The following is a 13583-nucleotide window of genomic DNA, read 5'->3' on the forward strand; positions in this document are numbered from 1 at the left end:
GGTTTCTGGTTTGATGGTGTTTTCGTGATCTTGATGCAGAGAAGGGTAGCACGGGCCCTTGTTGAGTGAGGTCTCAACCTGCTTTTTCTCACTTGGCTTCATGTCATAACAAATCAAAGAAGAAAAAAGCTCAGGTTTCATAGACAGTGTTGTGGGTAAATTGAGCCTAAGTGCTTCAGAGTCATGAAACCGGACTGCATGGTGTTAAAAAAATGCATGGCTAACACTCCCGCCAGTGGCTAAGCATGATGCAAACTCGAAATGTTTTCATTCGTTGTCACCAAAAACTCACGAGTGTGTCACTTTACAGGATGATGGTGAAAGAGTGTGAGTGCAAACGCAATGCAGGAGAAGACTCCTGAGGACAGTAGTTTCTTTTAATGCTTTTGGAGGAAAGAGGTGTCTGTTTTTTAGTACTTGTAGGTACACAGGAAAATAATTTATTTTAAACTCAGTGTTGTAGTTCCAAGGTATATGTAGTTCTTCTGTGGGGCCGTGGGGCTGTGGGGCCGAATCATGCTGGGTTGAGCAGGGAGGTTAACAAGCCCCGCTCTGTCCGGGTGCAGAGACACGGCTCCCTCAGCGCTGCCGGGCACCTCACAGGAGCTATTATTGTACTGTTACTGCTTACAGATTTCTTAGTCAGACTTAGAGAAAGAAGATGCCTTGTGGAATTGCTAGGGAGGTAATTACTTCTGCTGGGAAAACATAAAGTAATGCTATGCGAGCTGTGAACATACTGTTTAAAATGACAGAAAGGGATGGGTTTTTGCATGGGGCTTAACGAGACAACAGACTTCCACATCTTTTCAGCTATGGTTCTAGAAAGCAAAATGTCAAAAATGGCATTGGGATTGAATGTAACATTCTCCTTTATGTGCAAGGTTTTAACATTTTGGACTGTTCCTACTGTGAAGTTCTAGCTTACTCAGCATTTTTTTTCTAACTTGACAGAAGTATTGCTCTAAGTCTGTGATTTTAGTGGTGCTGGTGGTTGAAGCAAGTTTTTTCCAGTTGATAACACTTGGGTTTATTGCCTCTCTTACTGCTGCATGAAGTACAGCCTTGTCCCTTGACATTGTTGTAGTGGTAATAGCTGGACCCCATATCTGCTTTGCCAGTTTGTACCCTCAGATTTCACATTCTAGTTATTTCTGGGATGTTTTGTCCTACATGTCAGAAGCAATTTTACAGTTTTACTCAATTATGTTACTCAATTATATTACTATAAAATACAAAAAGTTAAAATTAGCCTGAGCAGATACATCACTGTTAGATTTTCTTGCACATAGAATTTTTTTCTGAGAACTGAAAACTTAAAAATTGATCCCAGACAGTATTATAACAGACAAAATTTCTCTGTTTTAAAGACTTTTTTATGTTCAAGAGTTTTTAAGTATTGGTGTGCCTAACATGAAGCATGGCCACAATAGTTAATAAATGTCCTTCAAATCTATTTTAAATAGGAAGACTAAATTTTACACTCACCGATTTTGGACTTTTGGTGTATTACTGACACTTTCAAACATTTTCTAATGATTTATTTAACTAATTTTTAAATTTCTCAAATGTCCATTCAGTTTAGCGGCCCCTTTTCTAAATGGGATTATACCAGTGCACCAGAGCTAAAACGATTAATATTCCTAAGACTTTAACTTTTTACATGACATGACACAGCACTGCATCTCAGCAGGATCTGGTCACGTTTCTTTTAAAAGTAGGCTTCCAAGGCAGGGCACACCCACTCTGAATTTTAATTCTAATCAAACTATCACAGTAGTTAAGCTCACCTCTCATAAGGCAGGAGCAGAGTTCAGTAACCTTGTTTCTGCTATCAGCTCTCTGCCCTGTGGACTCCCTCCTGCCCTCTTTCCATTTTGTCTGAATGGACAAATGAGGAAGCGTGTTATCTTTTGAAAGCCAGTCACTCAGCTTCTTCCAGTTCTTTTTCTTTCATTCACTTTTTTTCTCTGTAGTTAATTTTTTAGCTCCTTGATCAACAAATTCTTTCTCATTTCTTTTCTCTGCAGCAAAATACATGTATTTAATAGTTACATGCTGACAAGTGTCATTTCCTTCATTAACCTATTTACAACAGTATGATGAATCAGAGTGGTTAAATGACTTGATTTTATTACATTTCTGGAATTGTACTTATTTTTATAACATTTAAAATAAGAACAATACCAAGTTTTAACTTAAAAGTATCAATAATCTGAAAATATATTCACTTTGGTAATGAACATGTGTGTCTACGTGTGTGACAAGTCTGTTTTTATCAAATTGATCTCGGAAAGGGCAGCATTATCTTCCAGCCTGTGACCTCAGTTTTGACCTCAATCCTGCAGTGTCCCCAGTGGGACCTTCCATTTCTATGGGACATAGTCTGCAAACCGCCAGTTATGAGAGAATCCTCCCAATTAAAAATCATTAGAATTAAAACTTGCTGATACATTGTCTTCCTGTGTATAATTTTCTCACCTTACTGTGTTTTTGTTAAATGGAAAAGTTTAAGTAAAATTGCAGGTGCCTTCTCCTTATTAATGTTGGACTTCAGACCACTTCCACCATCTGGACATGGGGGTCCTCACCTAGAAATAAGCATAAGGGTCCCAGAAGTACGTGTTTAGGAAAATAGCTTTGCAGAGGAAAAGAGAGTAATCTACATTCAACTCGTGTAAAAGTGTGATCTACATTTTGCATAGTGTTTATTAATGGTTATATGAAATTATTTCTGTCAAGGCTTCTCCCTTCATCTGCTAGGCGTTTTTCACTTCACAGGACCCTCCTGGCACTGCTGTCATGTTGTTGATGGCATGAGGCCTCTCTAGAACGCTCTTGTCAGACAGTGTTATGGAAAACAGTCTCTGAAAACATTGGCAAACGGTAGCCCCAAATTTTGTCTTTGCACCTAACATTTACAGAAGCCTCGGCTCTCATGTCGCTGTTACCACCACAGTGTTTATGTCTGGTGTACTGTTTAGAACCTGTTTAGTGAGCGGGTGACTTTCATAAGAAAGGTTTTTAAAAGAGCACTCTAGATGGGGACACTTGAAGTTTGAAGTGTCCCCACACATTTCATAATTAAATACGTAACTAAGTCAAGTTTCAAAAAGTTGGCCCTAGTCTCTAGAAGGGAAACAAAGTTACAGTTAAAGAATTAGGTATTGTTTTCCTTGTTTCTAGCTCTAGGAAGTTGTGAATCAGAAACCAACTTTGAAAACTGGCGCTAGCCTCTCCTTCTCTTCAAGCAGATTTTCTCACATAAATATTTTAGTCATCTACAGAGAGCAAAATACATTTGCTTAACTTGTCTGCCAGTAGAATTTTCACTTGACATTATAACAGAACCCCTTCCTTCATTTTATGTGTCTAAGATTCTGTGCTAAAAACATTAGCATAGAACAGACCTTAAAATTTTAGTTTTCTAAAAGTGCAGGAATGGAAAGCTCATTTTAAGGAAAAATTCATTCAAGTTAAAAAGAGCTAAACTTTTACAAAGGGCAGTTTTTCTAAGAACTGCAGAGCAATGCATTCAGTGTGAAACATGACTTGAACTGTTGAAACTCTTCGTGCCAATAAGATCAGGCGTTGCCCTCTGAGATTATGTGTATCGGACAGGGCAGTGTTTACTGTGCTTTTCATCAGGGGAATCTAAGTAGCCTCACAGATATGTGTTCTCTGTTATCTAAAATCAAAGTAAGTAGGAATTTATTTTATTTTATCCATGTGATTATTTTTCTATTTAAGCAATCCCCACGTTAAGTCAAGTCTCTAAAAGTATTATTTAAAGGCCACATTTCATAAGCTAGCTGTCATTCCTATGATCGTGTTTCTTGTTTCACTTAAACATTAAAAATATTTGACTTATTGTAGATGCGAAAGAAGCTGATGAACAATGTATCTAGAGAATTAAAAGAAGGTATGTTGCCAACATTTCTGAATTAAATTTAGACGTTGATTTCTGAAATACACTCTAAACAGTAAATGGCACCCCTTTCTATTGCTTGAATAACAGATACCATGTTAAGCTTTTTTCTTATACATAGCTGATGAAAAATGTGAGAGCATAGTTTCATTCATAATGATAAATATACTTATTCCTCATTTATTCATCATGATCCATAGCTTTAAAAAAAAAACAACTCAAGAAGTCTGTGTTCTCTATTTCTGGCTGTGCCCTTCCTCTCCTGCTGTCCCCATGGGCCTGTCACCTGCACACGGACCTGTTCTCAGAAAGCGTGGAGGTCATCAGCTTCTCGAGTTTCTGGTAGTGACTGAGGCCAAAAACCCAGACTCAGGCAATCTCGGTTCATATAGCTGTCACCTGGTGGGTGACAATTTCTTGTCATTCTCTTTGTCACTGGTTAACCTTTTGCCCTCAGGAAAAATCCCAAATTCCTTAGCTTGGAAGAAAAATACCCACATCGATTTGGCTCTTGCCAGAGTCTTCAGCCGTATCTCTTTTCTCCCCTGCTCTGCCCCTTGGCTCCAGCGACTGGTCAGACTGCGTCCAGCTCCGCGGGTGCCCTTCCTGCCTCTGCTCTTTGTGTTTGCTTCTTGCCTCTCCCTCCCACACTTCCTCCTCCTTCAGGTATCTGCTTACACATCACGGCCACCAAAGAGGGGACAATATTGACACAAAGCTGGACGTCCTTTCTGAGTGTTCAACTCTGCCCTCTTTTATACCTGTCATGGCATTTATGTCTCTGTACCGAAACTGCCTGTTCATCTATTTTGCCAGTTTACGGTACATGATCTTTCAGTTCAGGGTGGACTGTCATCTTCATCTTGTGGTTCCAGTGCTTGTCACAGTGCCTTAGCCCATGGCTGCTGAGTAAATGAATGAAGAATGAGAAAACCAGGCGCTCTGATCCTTAGCCACAAGAGCAGTTAATTCAACATGCAGCCCTGGGCAAAGTCTAGAGTAGTAATCTTGTGTTTTGCGTTGTAATCGTATGTAGGTATTTTTCATTCTTCTTAAAACTTGGAAAAGTCTCAGCTTTTCTTAAAAAGTAAGCTGACATTGAGTTACCTATGAAGAATTTTAAGTAAAGAATCTAATTCTTTCATTTTCTTTCCAGCTACTACTGAACTTGAATCTAAGTCCTATGGACTCTCTCGTAGGCTTGATGGATGAGTCAAGTCTAAGTGAAGATCTGACTTCGAAAGCACGTCAAGAATATGTGGAGATTTTGAAGAAAAAGTGCACGATCTACAAGATAAATAGTAAACGTTTTACCTGCTGGGCTGTTTGCTGAACATTTTAGTTATTTCCCGTTAAGAGACTGACACTGTTTATTAATGGAAAATACTCTTGCATTCTATGTGCATGATTAAAATTTATGAAGTATTTTAAACCACGTTTTTCTGCATCTCATTGACTTTCAAGCAGATTTTGGGAATAAAACCCAGCACTTTGGAGTATTATATACTCAAACCGAGCCCAGATGCCAGCTGTTTAAACAGCACCCAACCACCCACAAAACTTGTCGTTGATGTTGAGCAGTGTTGATTGATAGCTTTTTTGAATTTTCCAGTGTTAATCACTGTCTATAGACCTAGAGATTTAGACGGACAGCGTTTGGATCTGCTGTGGCTGTTCCAGTGTTCTGATGGATCCCAACAATCGTTACGGTGCCATCAGCCTTTCTGCATGTTACCTTAAACACTGATTCACAGATGATTCCTCTGTGAATGAAGAGAAATGAAACCTGCCTCAGGCTTTTCATCTTCTCTTATTTATTTACTTACCTTTTGGAAACAGTCTTAAAATTAGAGACAAGTTCTGAGCACCAGACGCAAACGGACGTTGTCACAAACCTGTCATCTCTCCCGTAATTCTCCTAAGGCGTCATTTCTCTTTCCTAAATGCACTTGTTCTACCGTAAGTTCTCTTGCTCTTCCCTCTCGCCAAGAAGTCATTTGTTTTTCAGAAAGTGCCTTTCTCCTTTTCCTGTCACGTGTTAAATTGTATGTAAGCCCCCACTTGTAGCCACCCCTTCAAGTCCCATTGCTTTGTGAACTCTTGCACGTGTCCATACGTAATTTTTTCCTCACAGTAATCTGCTTTAGTCAGTTTAATTTGTAGGTTCCCAGTTGCTGAACATAAGACGGTAAAGGAAATACTCTCCTTCTCGACAGTTTCCAGGAGCTGAGATTTTAGTAACTCCTGCTTATACCCTTTATTCCCTTTTCCGTCCTTTCAGCGCACTTGGCAAAACTCCCAGCTGCACAACAGACTGATTCTCACTCTTCCCCCTTACGTCCCCCCAGGCGTCTAAGTGCTGCTGAAGAAAGTCACGCACTGCCCAGCCGTCCTACTCCTTTTACTTAGTTGATTTGCACCTTCTTCCTTCTCAGCGATGTTTTCAAATTCCCCTCTCTGTAAACACCTCCCTGTTGCTTCCCTCTCACTTGAACCAGACAGTCTTACTTCTGACGACAAACTTCCTGAGAGATCTGCCTGCTTCCCCACCAGCAGTCTGTCCCCACCCACCCTGGTGTGTCTTCCCCTTCCTCCATTCCCACGCAGCGAGTCACTGGTGACTCCCACGTCTAAACCAAAGTGACACCTTTCCGGCCCTTGTCTAACTGGGCTTCTCATGCCTCCAGGCGTTCCATGTGACCAACCTCTGGAAGTGACCGCTGCCTGCAGCAAGATGACGTTGAAGGTGAGGGCCGCAGCCTTCTTGGTGAGTTCATTCCGTTTACCCTGGCTGTCGCCCATGGGTAAAGACAGGAAGTACACATTACTCAATTTTTGTTTATTTTTCTCGTGTTAGTCTGCCTCACGTCAGGTTAATTCTCAGACCAGCCAGATGAGCCTAGAAGGGTGGAGGAACGCTCCCCGCCTCCACCCCAACACAAGCCTGAGCACAGGTAGCTGCCACGCCTGCAGGGAAGAGATCGATGGCAAACTCCGCTATTCCTACTGCACTAGCCAGTGAGCTGAAGCTCACCTGCATGTCCTCCAGGCTGAGGTGGGGTCGCTGCTCCCGGCAGCAGAAGACTGCCTTTGTGAAAGGAAAATAAAAATGGAGTCTGCGTTGCTCGAGAGGGCTCACTAAGAAGGTGTGACTTACGCACATCTCAGCCCACGTAGAATCCGGCCCTGTGAGCATTTATGGCCCTAATGAAGCCATCCGGAACGCCTGCCAGAAGCTGAAGATACTTCCTAAGCCCCCACCCTGAAATAAGCTGACTCCTGGAGAGGGTCACTTGGCTTCCACGGCCCCGCCTGGCTGCCCTGTGGCTCAGCAGGAGCCAGGTGGTGTGATGGGAGGGCTGAGTGGCCATGGGACTGTGGGAGGGGCAGAGTGATCAGGGACATGGGACAGTGATCAGGACAGGGACATGGAGCAGCAGCCTTGGAGGGCCCCACCCCGAGGTCCCTGTGGGACCTGAGCCTGAGCTTTCAGCTCTGGAGCTCGGAGCTCAGCAGGGTGCGTCGGCCCCGGCAGGGCTGTGGGGTCCCAGGGTGACTGTTGTGAGGACCACCTGCTATCCTCGGGAGACCAGGGCCGGGGTCTAGCTGGCCACCCCTCTCCAGGTGACCTCTGGGGCCTCAGTGTTCCCATCTGAGAAGCAGGGATAGCATGTCTTAAATTGGAGGGTGGCCGTGAGAACTACATGGAAAACGGGTGCAGAGGGCTGCAAATGGGTCTGGCGCAAAGTGCCCAGTAAACACTTGTGGGAATGACCCCTCTCGGGAGCTGGTAGCCTTTGGAGACCCCGCTGAGCCGTACGCGCTCTCCTCCTCCATCTGTGCGTGACAGCCACCACGTCCCAGGAGGGCATGCAGGGAGCCGGCCACCCTCCTGACCCCAGGATGGCTCAGCGGATATTTGCTTCAGGAACCAGAGAACTTCTTCTAGACTGTTGTAGGGTGATCACACAAACGCATCCACATTGCGCTTGGGGCGAGGGAGCCAGTGACTTCGGAGCTGCAGGAGGTGCAAGGCTGCTGTATCCCTTTGCGCTCACCGCAGGCACTTGAGAAAAGGAGAAAAGGGGGCTCTAAGGTCAGGGGCTCGTCCGGGTCACGCTGCAGGATTTGACCCCAGGCCGTGTCCCTGCACACCCAGCCTTCTTGGCCGGCAGAGAGCCTTCTGCAAGAGAGATGGATGCTGTTTTAGATGCGATCGCCAATTTCCTCCTTGTTCAGTTGCCACGGAAACAGTCGTGGTGGCCCCACAGAGGCGGGAGTGAAGGCGAAGCCTGCCCCCGGGCCCTGGTCATCTCTGCTGGTGAGGGGGTGGGTGGTGTGGGGCCGGGCCTTGAAATTTCCGTGGCATCCTGGTGTCGAGTGCCCGCCTCCCTCCATCACATTCACCCCGAGCTCTTCCTCCGCAGAGAAGAACGACAGCCATGGGAGGGGTGTTTCAAGGGGACTCCCGTGGAAACGGAGAGTAGCCTGCAGCTCCCTTTCCTCCGGCAGGTGTTGAGCTGCAGCCAGCGCAGTTCTCCAGCATTCCCTTTGCAGGGCCTCGGTGCTTGCAGCCCGTTAATCAGCCGTTGCCTGGATAAATCCACACACCCCTTAGTTTTCTCCTGCAGCCCTGGTGCATCCTTCCACTCACTCCTTTATCCAACAGGTTTGCATTCTCACCTGCACAGCCTTTTGCTCAATGAGAGAGGGTTGACGTGGACTGTATAACCTCTCTGAGCCTCACCTTTCTCATCTGATAAATGGGAACATGGGCGCCTGCCTTGCCTGCCTCATAGACGGCTGGTGAGGGCCAGTGAAAAGGTGGGGGTGCTGTGTAGGGTCATCAGCATTTCCACGGCCATGGGGCTCATGGCTGATGGACAAGTTTTCGTTAATCCTTACATCAGTTCCACAAGGTGGGTGGTGTTAATTTCCATTTTACAAAGGAGGAAACTGAGGCTCGGGAAGGTGGCATGATCTTTGCTTACACCTGGGAAGAGGTAGACCTGGAACTCAATCCCAGGTCTGACTCCAACTCCAGTGCTCTTTGCAAAGGTCCAGTTGCCTCCGTTGGGCTGGTTGCCAGGCCTGGCAGCGGGGGTGGGTTAAGACCACATTGAGGGGAAAATTAGTCTCAACTCGGGGGTGGGGCTGGGGAAGGAATGTCCCCTGCTCTTCCGAGTCAAGTCGTGCTTAGTGGGGGTGGGGTGGGGGAACTCTGTCCTTTTGGCCTGGGGTGGTGGTGGGGTTGGGTTTGGAGATGCGGCAGGGACTCCTCAGGATAGTCACCAACATTTTCTGGGCAATCCTCTGGGTCAAGTACTGTTCCGAGCAGTTTAGCTCAGTCTTCAACATGTCCCTGTAGGGTAGATCCGTCTTCACTGACTTGTCACAGGTGAGGAAGCTGAGGTGCAGAGAGGTCAGGGCATGTGCCCGGAGCCCCGCAGCCCGGAGGTGGCAGAACCCACGCCCAGGAAACACTGGCTCTTGAGGCCCAGGGTGTGGTCCTCGGGGAGCATCTGGTGCCGTCCCACCCCACCCCCCGCTGGGCTTGAGCCCTCGTGGCCCCTCAGGGGCGGCAGGTCTGCTACTCCCGCTTCAGGTTCTGGGACACACGAGGGCTTCCCTGGGAACATCGCGTCAAGGTGAGAACGTCTGGAGCGAGCAGGAGCCTTCGTGCTCAGAAAGGCCCGCTGAGCCGCTTGGGTTCGTGACAGTTGTCCATTTAGAACTTCATTTTTCTAAAACTTTACAATCTCACCAGTCTATTTACAAAGCTGTGCTTTTGTAGGAGATGAGCCGTCACCTCACTTGTTCTTTGAATATTTGATTAACAGGTGAGCAGGCTGAACTTCCTCTGCCACGCTGTCTTTTTGCAAATTTAATTAAATTCCTCTGAATTAGTTCCATTCAGATTAAAGTGCATGGTTGCTGGTGCAGACGTGCAAATGATCCCAAAGTGTCATATCTCATCTAGGCGGTGAACACTGGAATATTCTGGAATGTTCTTAGGTGTTGCAGAGAGATTACTGGGAGTCATCCTGAAAAGGCCTGAGGAGAGGTTTTTGAAGCTACCAGGCTGTGAATGTGAAGGTACCGCGCAGGAGTGCTCCTTGCAGCCTAGCTCTCAGCCTAGTGGACATTCTCTGGCTTATGGAGGGTCATCAGAATATGTCACAGCAGAAACTGCTGGGTGCAAACCATCTGCCCAGCTAGTCATTGCTCAGAAGCACAGAGACATTTTTGTCTTTTTGCACCATGATTCTCCTTCCATATGCAGCTTCCTTGCACTCAAAGAAGTGAAGAAACGAAGCCCTCACCCCACCCCCAGTTAGTAAAAACCTCTGAAATGCACAATCCCTGTCTTTTTATGGTCAGGTGTTTGGGTCCCGATCATTGGCAAAGGGCTGCAGGCAGCTCACATACGTGACTGGGGACGGTGGCTTGCGCTGCTGTTGTGTTGGGCTGAAACAACCCCGGCCTCGTCACACTGCCTTTCAGCCTGCGTGGGTCAAGCGAGGCAGCCGGGTGCGATGCAGCCAGGAGCCATCTGTTTGCAGCCCTTGGGCCAGATGTTCTGCAAGGACTCCTAGGGGTGGAGTCAGGAGGGAATACACTTACCCAGCACCCAGCATCTTCCAGAGCCTCTTTATAGCGCTACAATCTGGGCATTGCCGTGGTGTTTATACAGACCAGGAACAAGAGGCCCAGAGTGGCGGAGTCACTGGGGAAGGTCATGCAGCCAGGAAGAGGCAGGATGGGGTTTGAACTCAGGACTTCCTGAACTTTTAGCTCCTGTTCTTGCCACCAGGCTGCTGAGGGTCACAGTCACTGTTCCAGCCACGTGTTGCGGTGACTTGTGGGAAATATCCACAAATAGGGGGTGACTCACGCAGGAGCAAGCTGGCTCCCCTCACCGTGCCTGACGACCCTGGGGTCCCTGGGTGTCCCTGGGCTCTTGCACGCCTACTTGGACTACTTCCTGCAGCAGTGTCGGCCAGCCCTCCGGGAGGGTTGGTTTGGTCTGGAGGGCAACCTGTGTATGTCAGAGATACCTTTGCCCATAAAAACCTTTGCAATAAAATCAGTAGAAGACAAGCCAAATTCAGTTTTGAGAGATGTCACTGAATCTGTTAAGGCTGATCAGTCAGGAGCAGGCACAGAATTAGTCCTGCAAGTGACTGCTGGGGGGGACCTCATATCTCCTGGAAGTTTAGAAAGTTGGGGACGCCGTAGGGCTTTGTTCCCCAGGATGCCGGAGTTCACGGTGTGTGGAAATGGTTGAGGGATGATGGTAACCATGCAGGGAGGCTGACAAGCATGGGGATTCTGGGCATGGGCTTCGGAGCCCAGCAGACTCAAGGCCAAGTCCTCCGAGCACGCTGCGGGGAGCGCTGGGCCCAGCCATGCAGCCGGCAGCAGCTGCGCGCTCAGGGCAGCAGTGGGAGCCGGACTCTGGAGCGCATCCACACGCCACTGCCCTCACAGCTCGTGGCCTGGGGTGAGCTGCTTAATCTCTCTGTGTCTCTGTTTCTTCATCTGTAAAATGGAGATGATAAAACTGACTCAGGCCCTGGGGTTGTGGGAAGCTTCAGTGAGTTAATGCACATGAAACATTTAGTGAGTGCTCGGGCCGCAGCCAGTGGCGGCCCTGGTCATCGCCGTGGTCATGATCATAGTCCCCGTGTCCTCTCTCCAGCCCACCCGGCTGTGCTGTTTGCGGTGCACAGTGGGGCCTGACGCAGCCTGAACTAAACTGAGCTGAACGGTCAGCAGAGCATCATGGCCCAGGGGCTGAAGCAGGTGACTGGGCGTAGGCTCGGCTTCCTGGTGTGGGCTCCAGAGTGTCCAAGTGTGGGGATCTAAGAGCAGGCAGGAGCTGACGCCCCCTCTCCCACCCTCACCCCAGGCAGGAGAATCATCTGCAGCCCGAGGCCTGGAGGGGAGCCCAGGGCTTCTGCCGGCGGGGGCAGACGGCCGGGAGTGGCAGGCCAGGTGCCGGGAACCAGCGTGGGAGACGGCCTGTTAGACTGGTGGCCTCCTTGCCCTGAGTCTGCCCAAGCCGCTGGCGGTTTCAGTGCATGCCAAGATGCCACATGTCACACCCTTTTGAGTCAAATGAGAATGTGACCGCCTGGGCTCTGGCTCAAGGAACCAGATGCATCCGAGAGTGAGGTGGTCATCTTGGCAAGCTTGGCAGTCAGTGTTTGGCTCAGATGGGACTTGCGCTGTCTGACCAGGTAGGCGGTCAGTGGCTTCTGCCATGGCCTGTGAGGTGTGCAGGGAGGCAGTAGGGTGGAGAGGGAGGGGCCATGTTTGGCTGAGAGCTGCATGCACCAGGCATTTATTTCTGATGGTAGCGCTAAGAGAAGGGTCTGTGACCCCAAGTTACAGATGAAGATTTTTTTAAGAGATTATTTATTTATTTAAATGGGATTGAACCCAGGACCTTGTGCTGCTAAGCACGCGCACCACCACTGAGCTGTGCCCCTCTCCACCCCTCCCACCTGCGCAAGTGCAGACACTGGGACTCGGGGGCTGTGTCTGTGCACCGAGACGCACGGTGCCAGGTGCTGCCATCATCTCATGTGGGTGGGGGCCCTGTCTCTTCTCTTTCCAAGACATCACCCTTTATTACATACCCAGTTCACCCCTGACGTTCCTTTTCTCCACTTTGGGATGGTAACGAGGGGGGCAGAGGCCGGGGCTGAGGGATGGAGGTCGAGACATGAGCGAGGGGCAGGGACCCAGGTGGTCTGGGTGGGTCACAGGGCTGCAGAACTGAGGGTGGTGCCTGGACCATGAGCCAGGGGAGCACCCCTGGGAGGACTCTCTGGCAAGAGGTCACAGCCTGAATAAAGGCCAGGCAGTGAGAAAGTGAGTTGGGGGTACTGCAGGGCCTCCACTGAGCAGGAATGTAAGTGCAAGGTGGGAGTTGGGTGCAGGTCATGAAAGCCTTGAAGGGCAGGCGGAGGAGCCTAGACCCTCCCTGCAGCCAGTGGGATCAGGCGGGGCTTTGAGCTGAGCGAGAGACCAGAGCTGGGTCGAGAAGGACCACTGTTGTGATCACTTTGGCATCGGTATAGAAGGGGGCTTGAAGATGAGGAGGTTGGAGGTGGGGTCTGTGGCCAAGGTCGTCCAGCCTCTGCCTGTGTCCCTTCAGACCCCTGCACTGTGTTTATGCAAAGGACCTCAAAGTGTTTTCTCTTCCAGGAGCCTGCACCTGGCTCTCCCTCCCTTGCTACATCTTCAAAGCACCAACCTGAATTCTTATATGGTCCCTGTCAAGTAGACACTATGACTACAATTTTAAACTTGGAAAAGCTAAGACAGGAGTTTGGTAACTTTCACAAATTCATAGAACACATCACCATTGCACTTGTCAGGATACAGTGCGCTTCATTCAATACCCTGATCTTGCCATTCATTCAATGAACTTAAAGTCACTAATCTTTGATCCTCCATCTTCCCATTGGCCAAAAAGTGAGTTATTCTAAAACCTAGTCAACAATGATCACTAAACTCTGCCCAAAGCTATACTATGGTTTATTTATGCATCTAATTTATATATACCCATCTTTGTAATGTGAAATATTTTTAGGTGTCACGTTTATGGTGTAAGTCTTACTACCTTTTCTTCTCAATTAGAATT

General features: G+C 48.0%; 1 protein-coding gene across 1 annotated transcript in view; it reads left to right on the plus strand.

Moving 5' to 3' along the window:
* Positions 1–5360, plus strand: part of LOC140688580 (ankyrin repeat domain-containing protein 26-like) — an 80965-nt gene extending 75605 nt beyond the window's left edge. The window contains exons 37-38 of the mRNA XM_072948222.1: positions 3877–3922; positions 5085–5360. Of these exons, the coding sequence (XP_072804323.1) occupies positions 3877–3922; positions 5085–5140 (102 nt within the window). The 3' untranslated portion in view covers positions 5141–5360. The remainder of the gene's footprint in view (positions 1–3876; positions 3923–5084) is intronic.
* The last annotated feature ends 8223 nt before the right edge of the window (positions 5361–13583 follow it).

The sequence above is a fragment of the Vicugna pacos genome, chromosome 23 (genome assembly GCF_048564905.1).
Source record: "Vicugna pacos chromosome 23, VicPac4, whole genome shotgun sequence".
NCBI classification, from domain to species: domain Eukaryota; kingdom Metazoa; phylum Chordata; class Mammalia; order Artiodactyla; family Camelidae; genus Vicugna; species Vicugna pacos.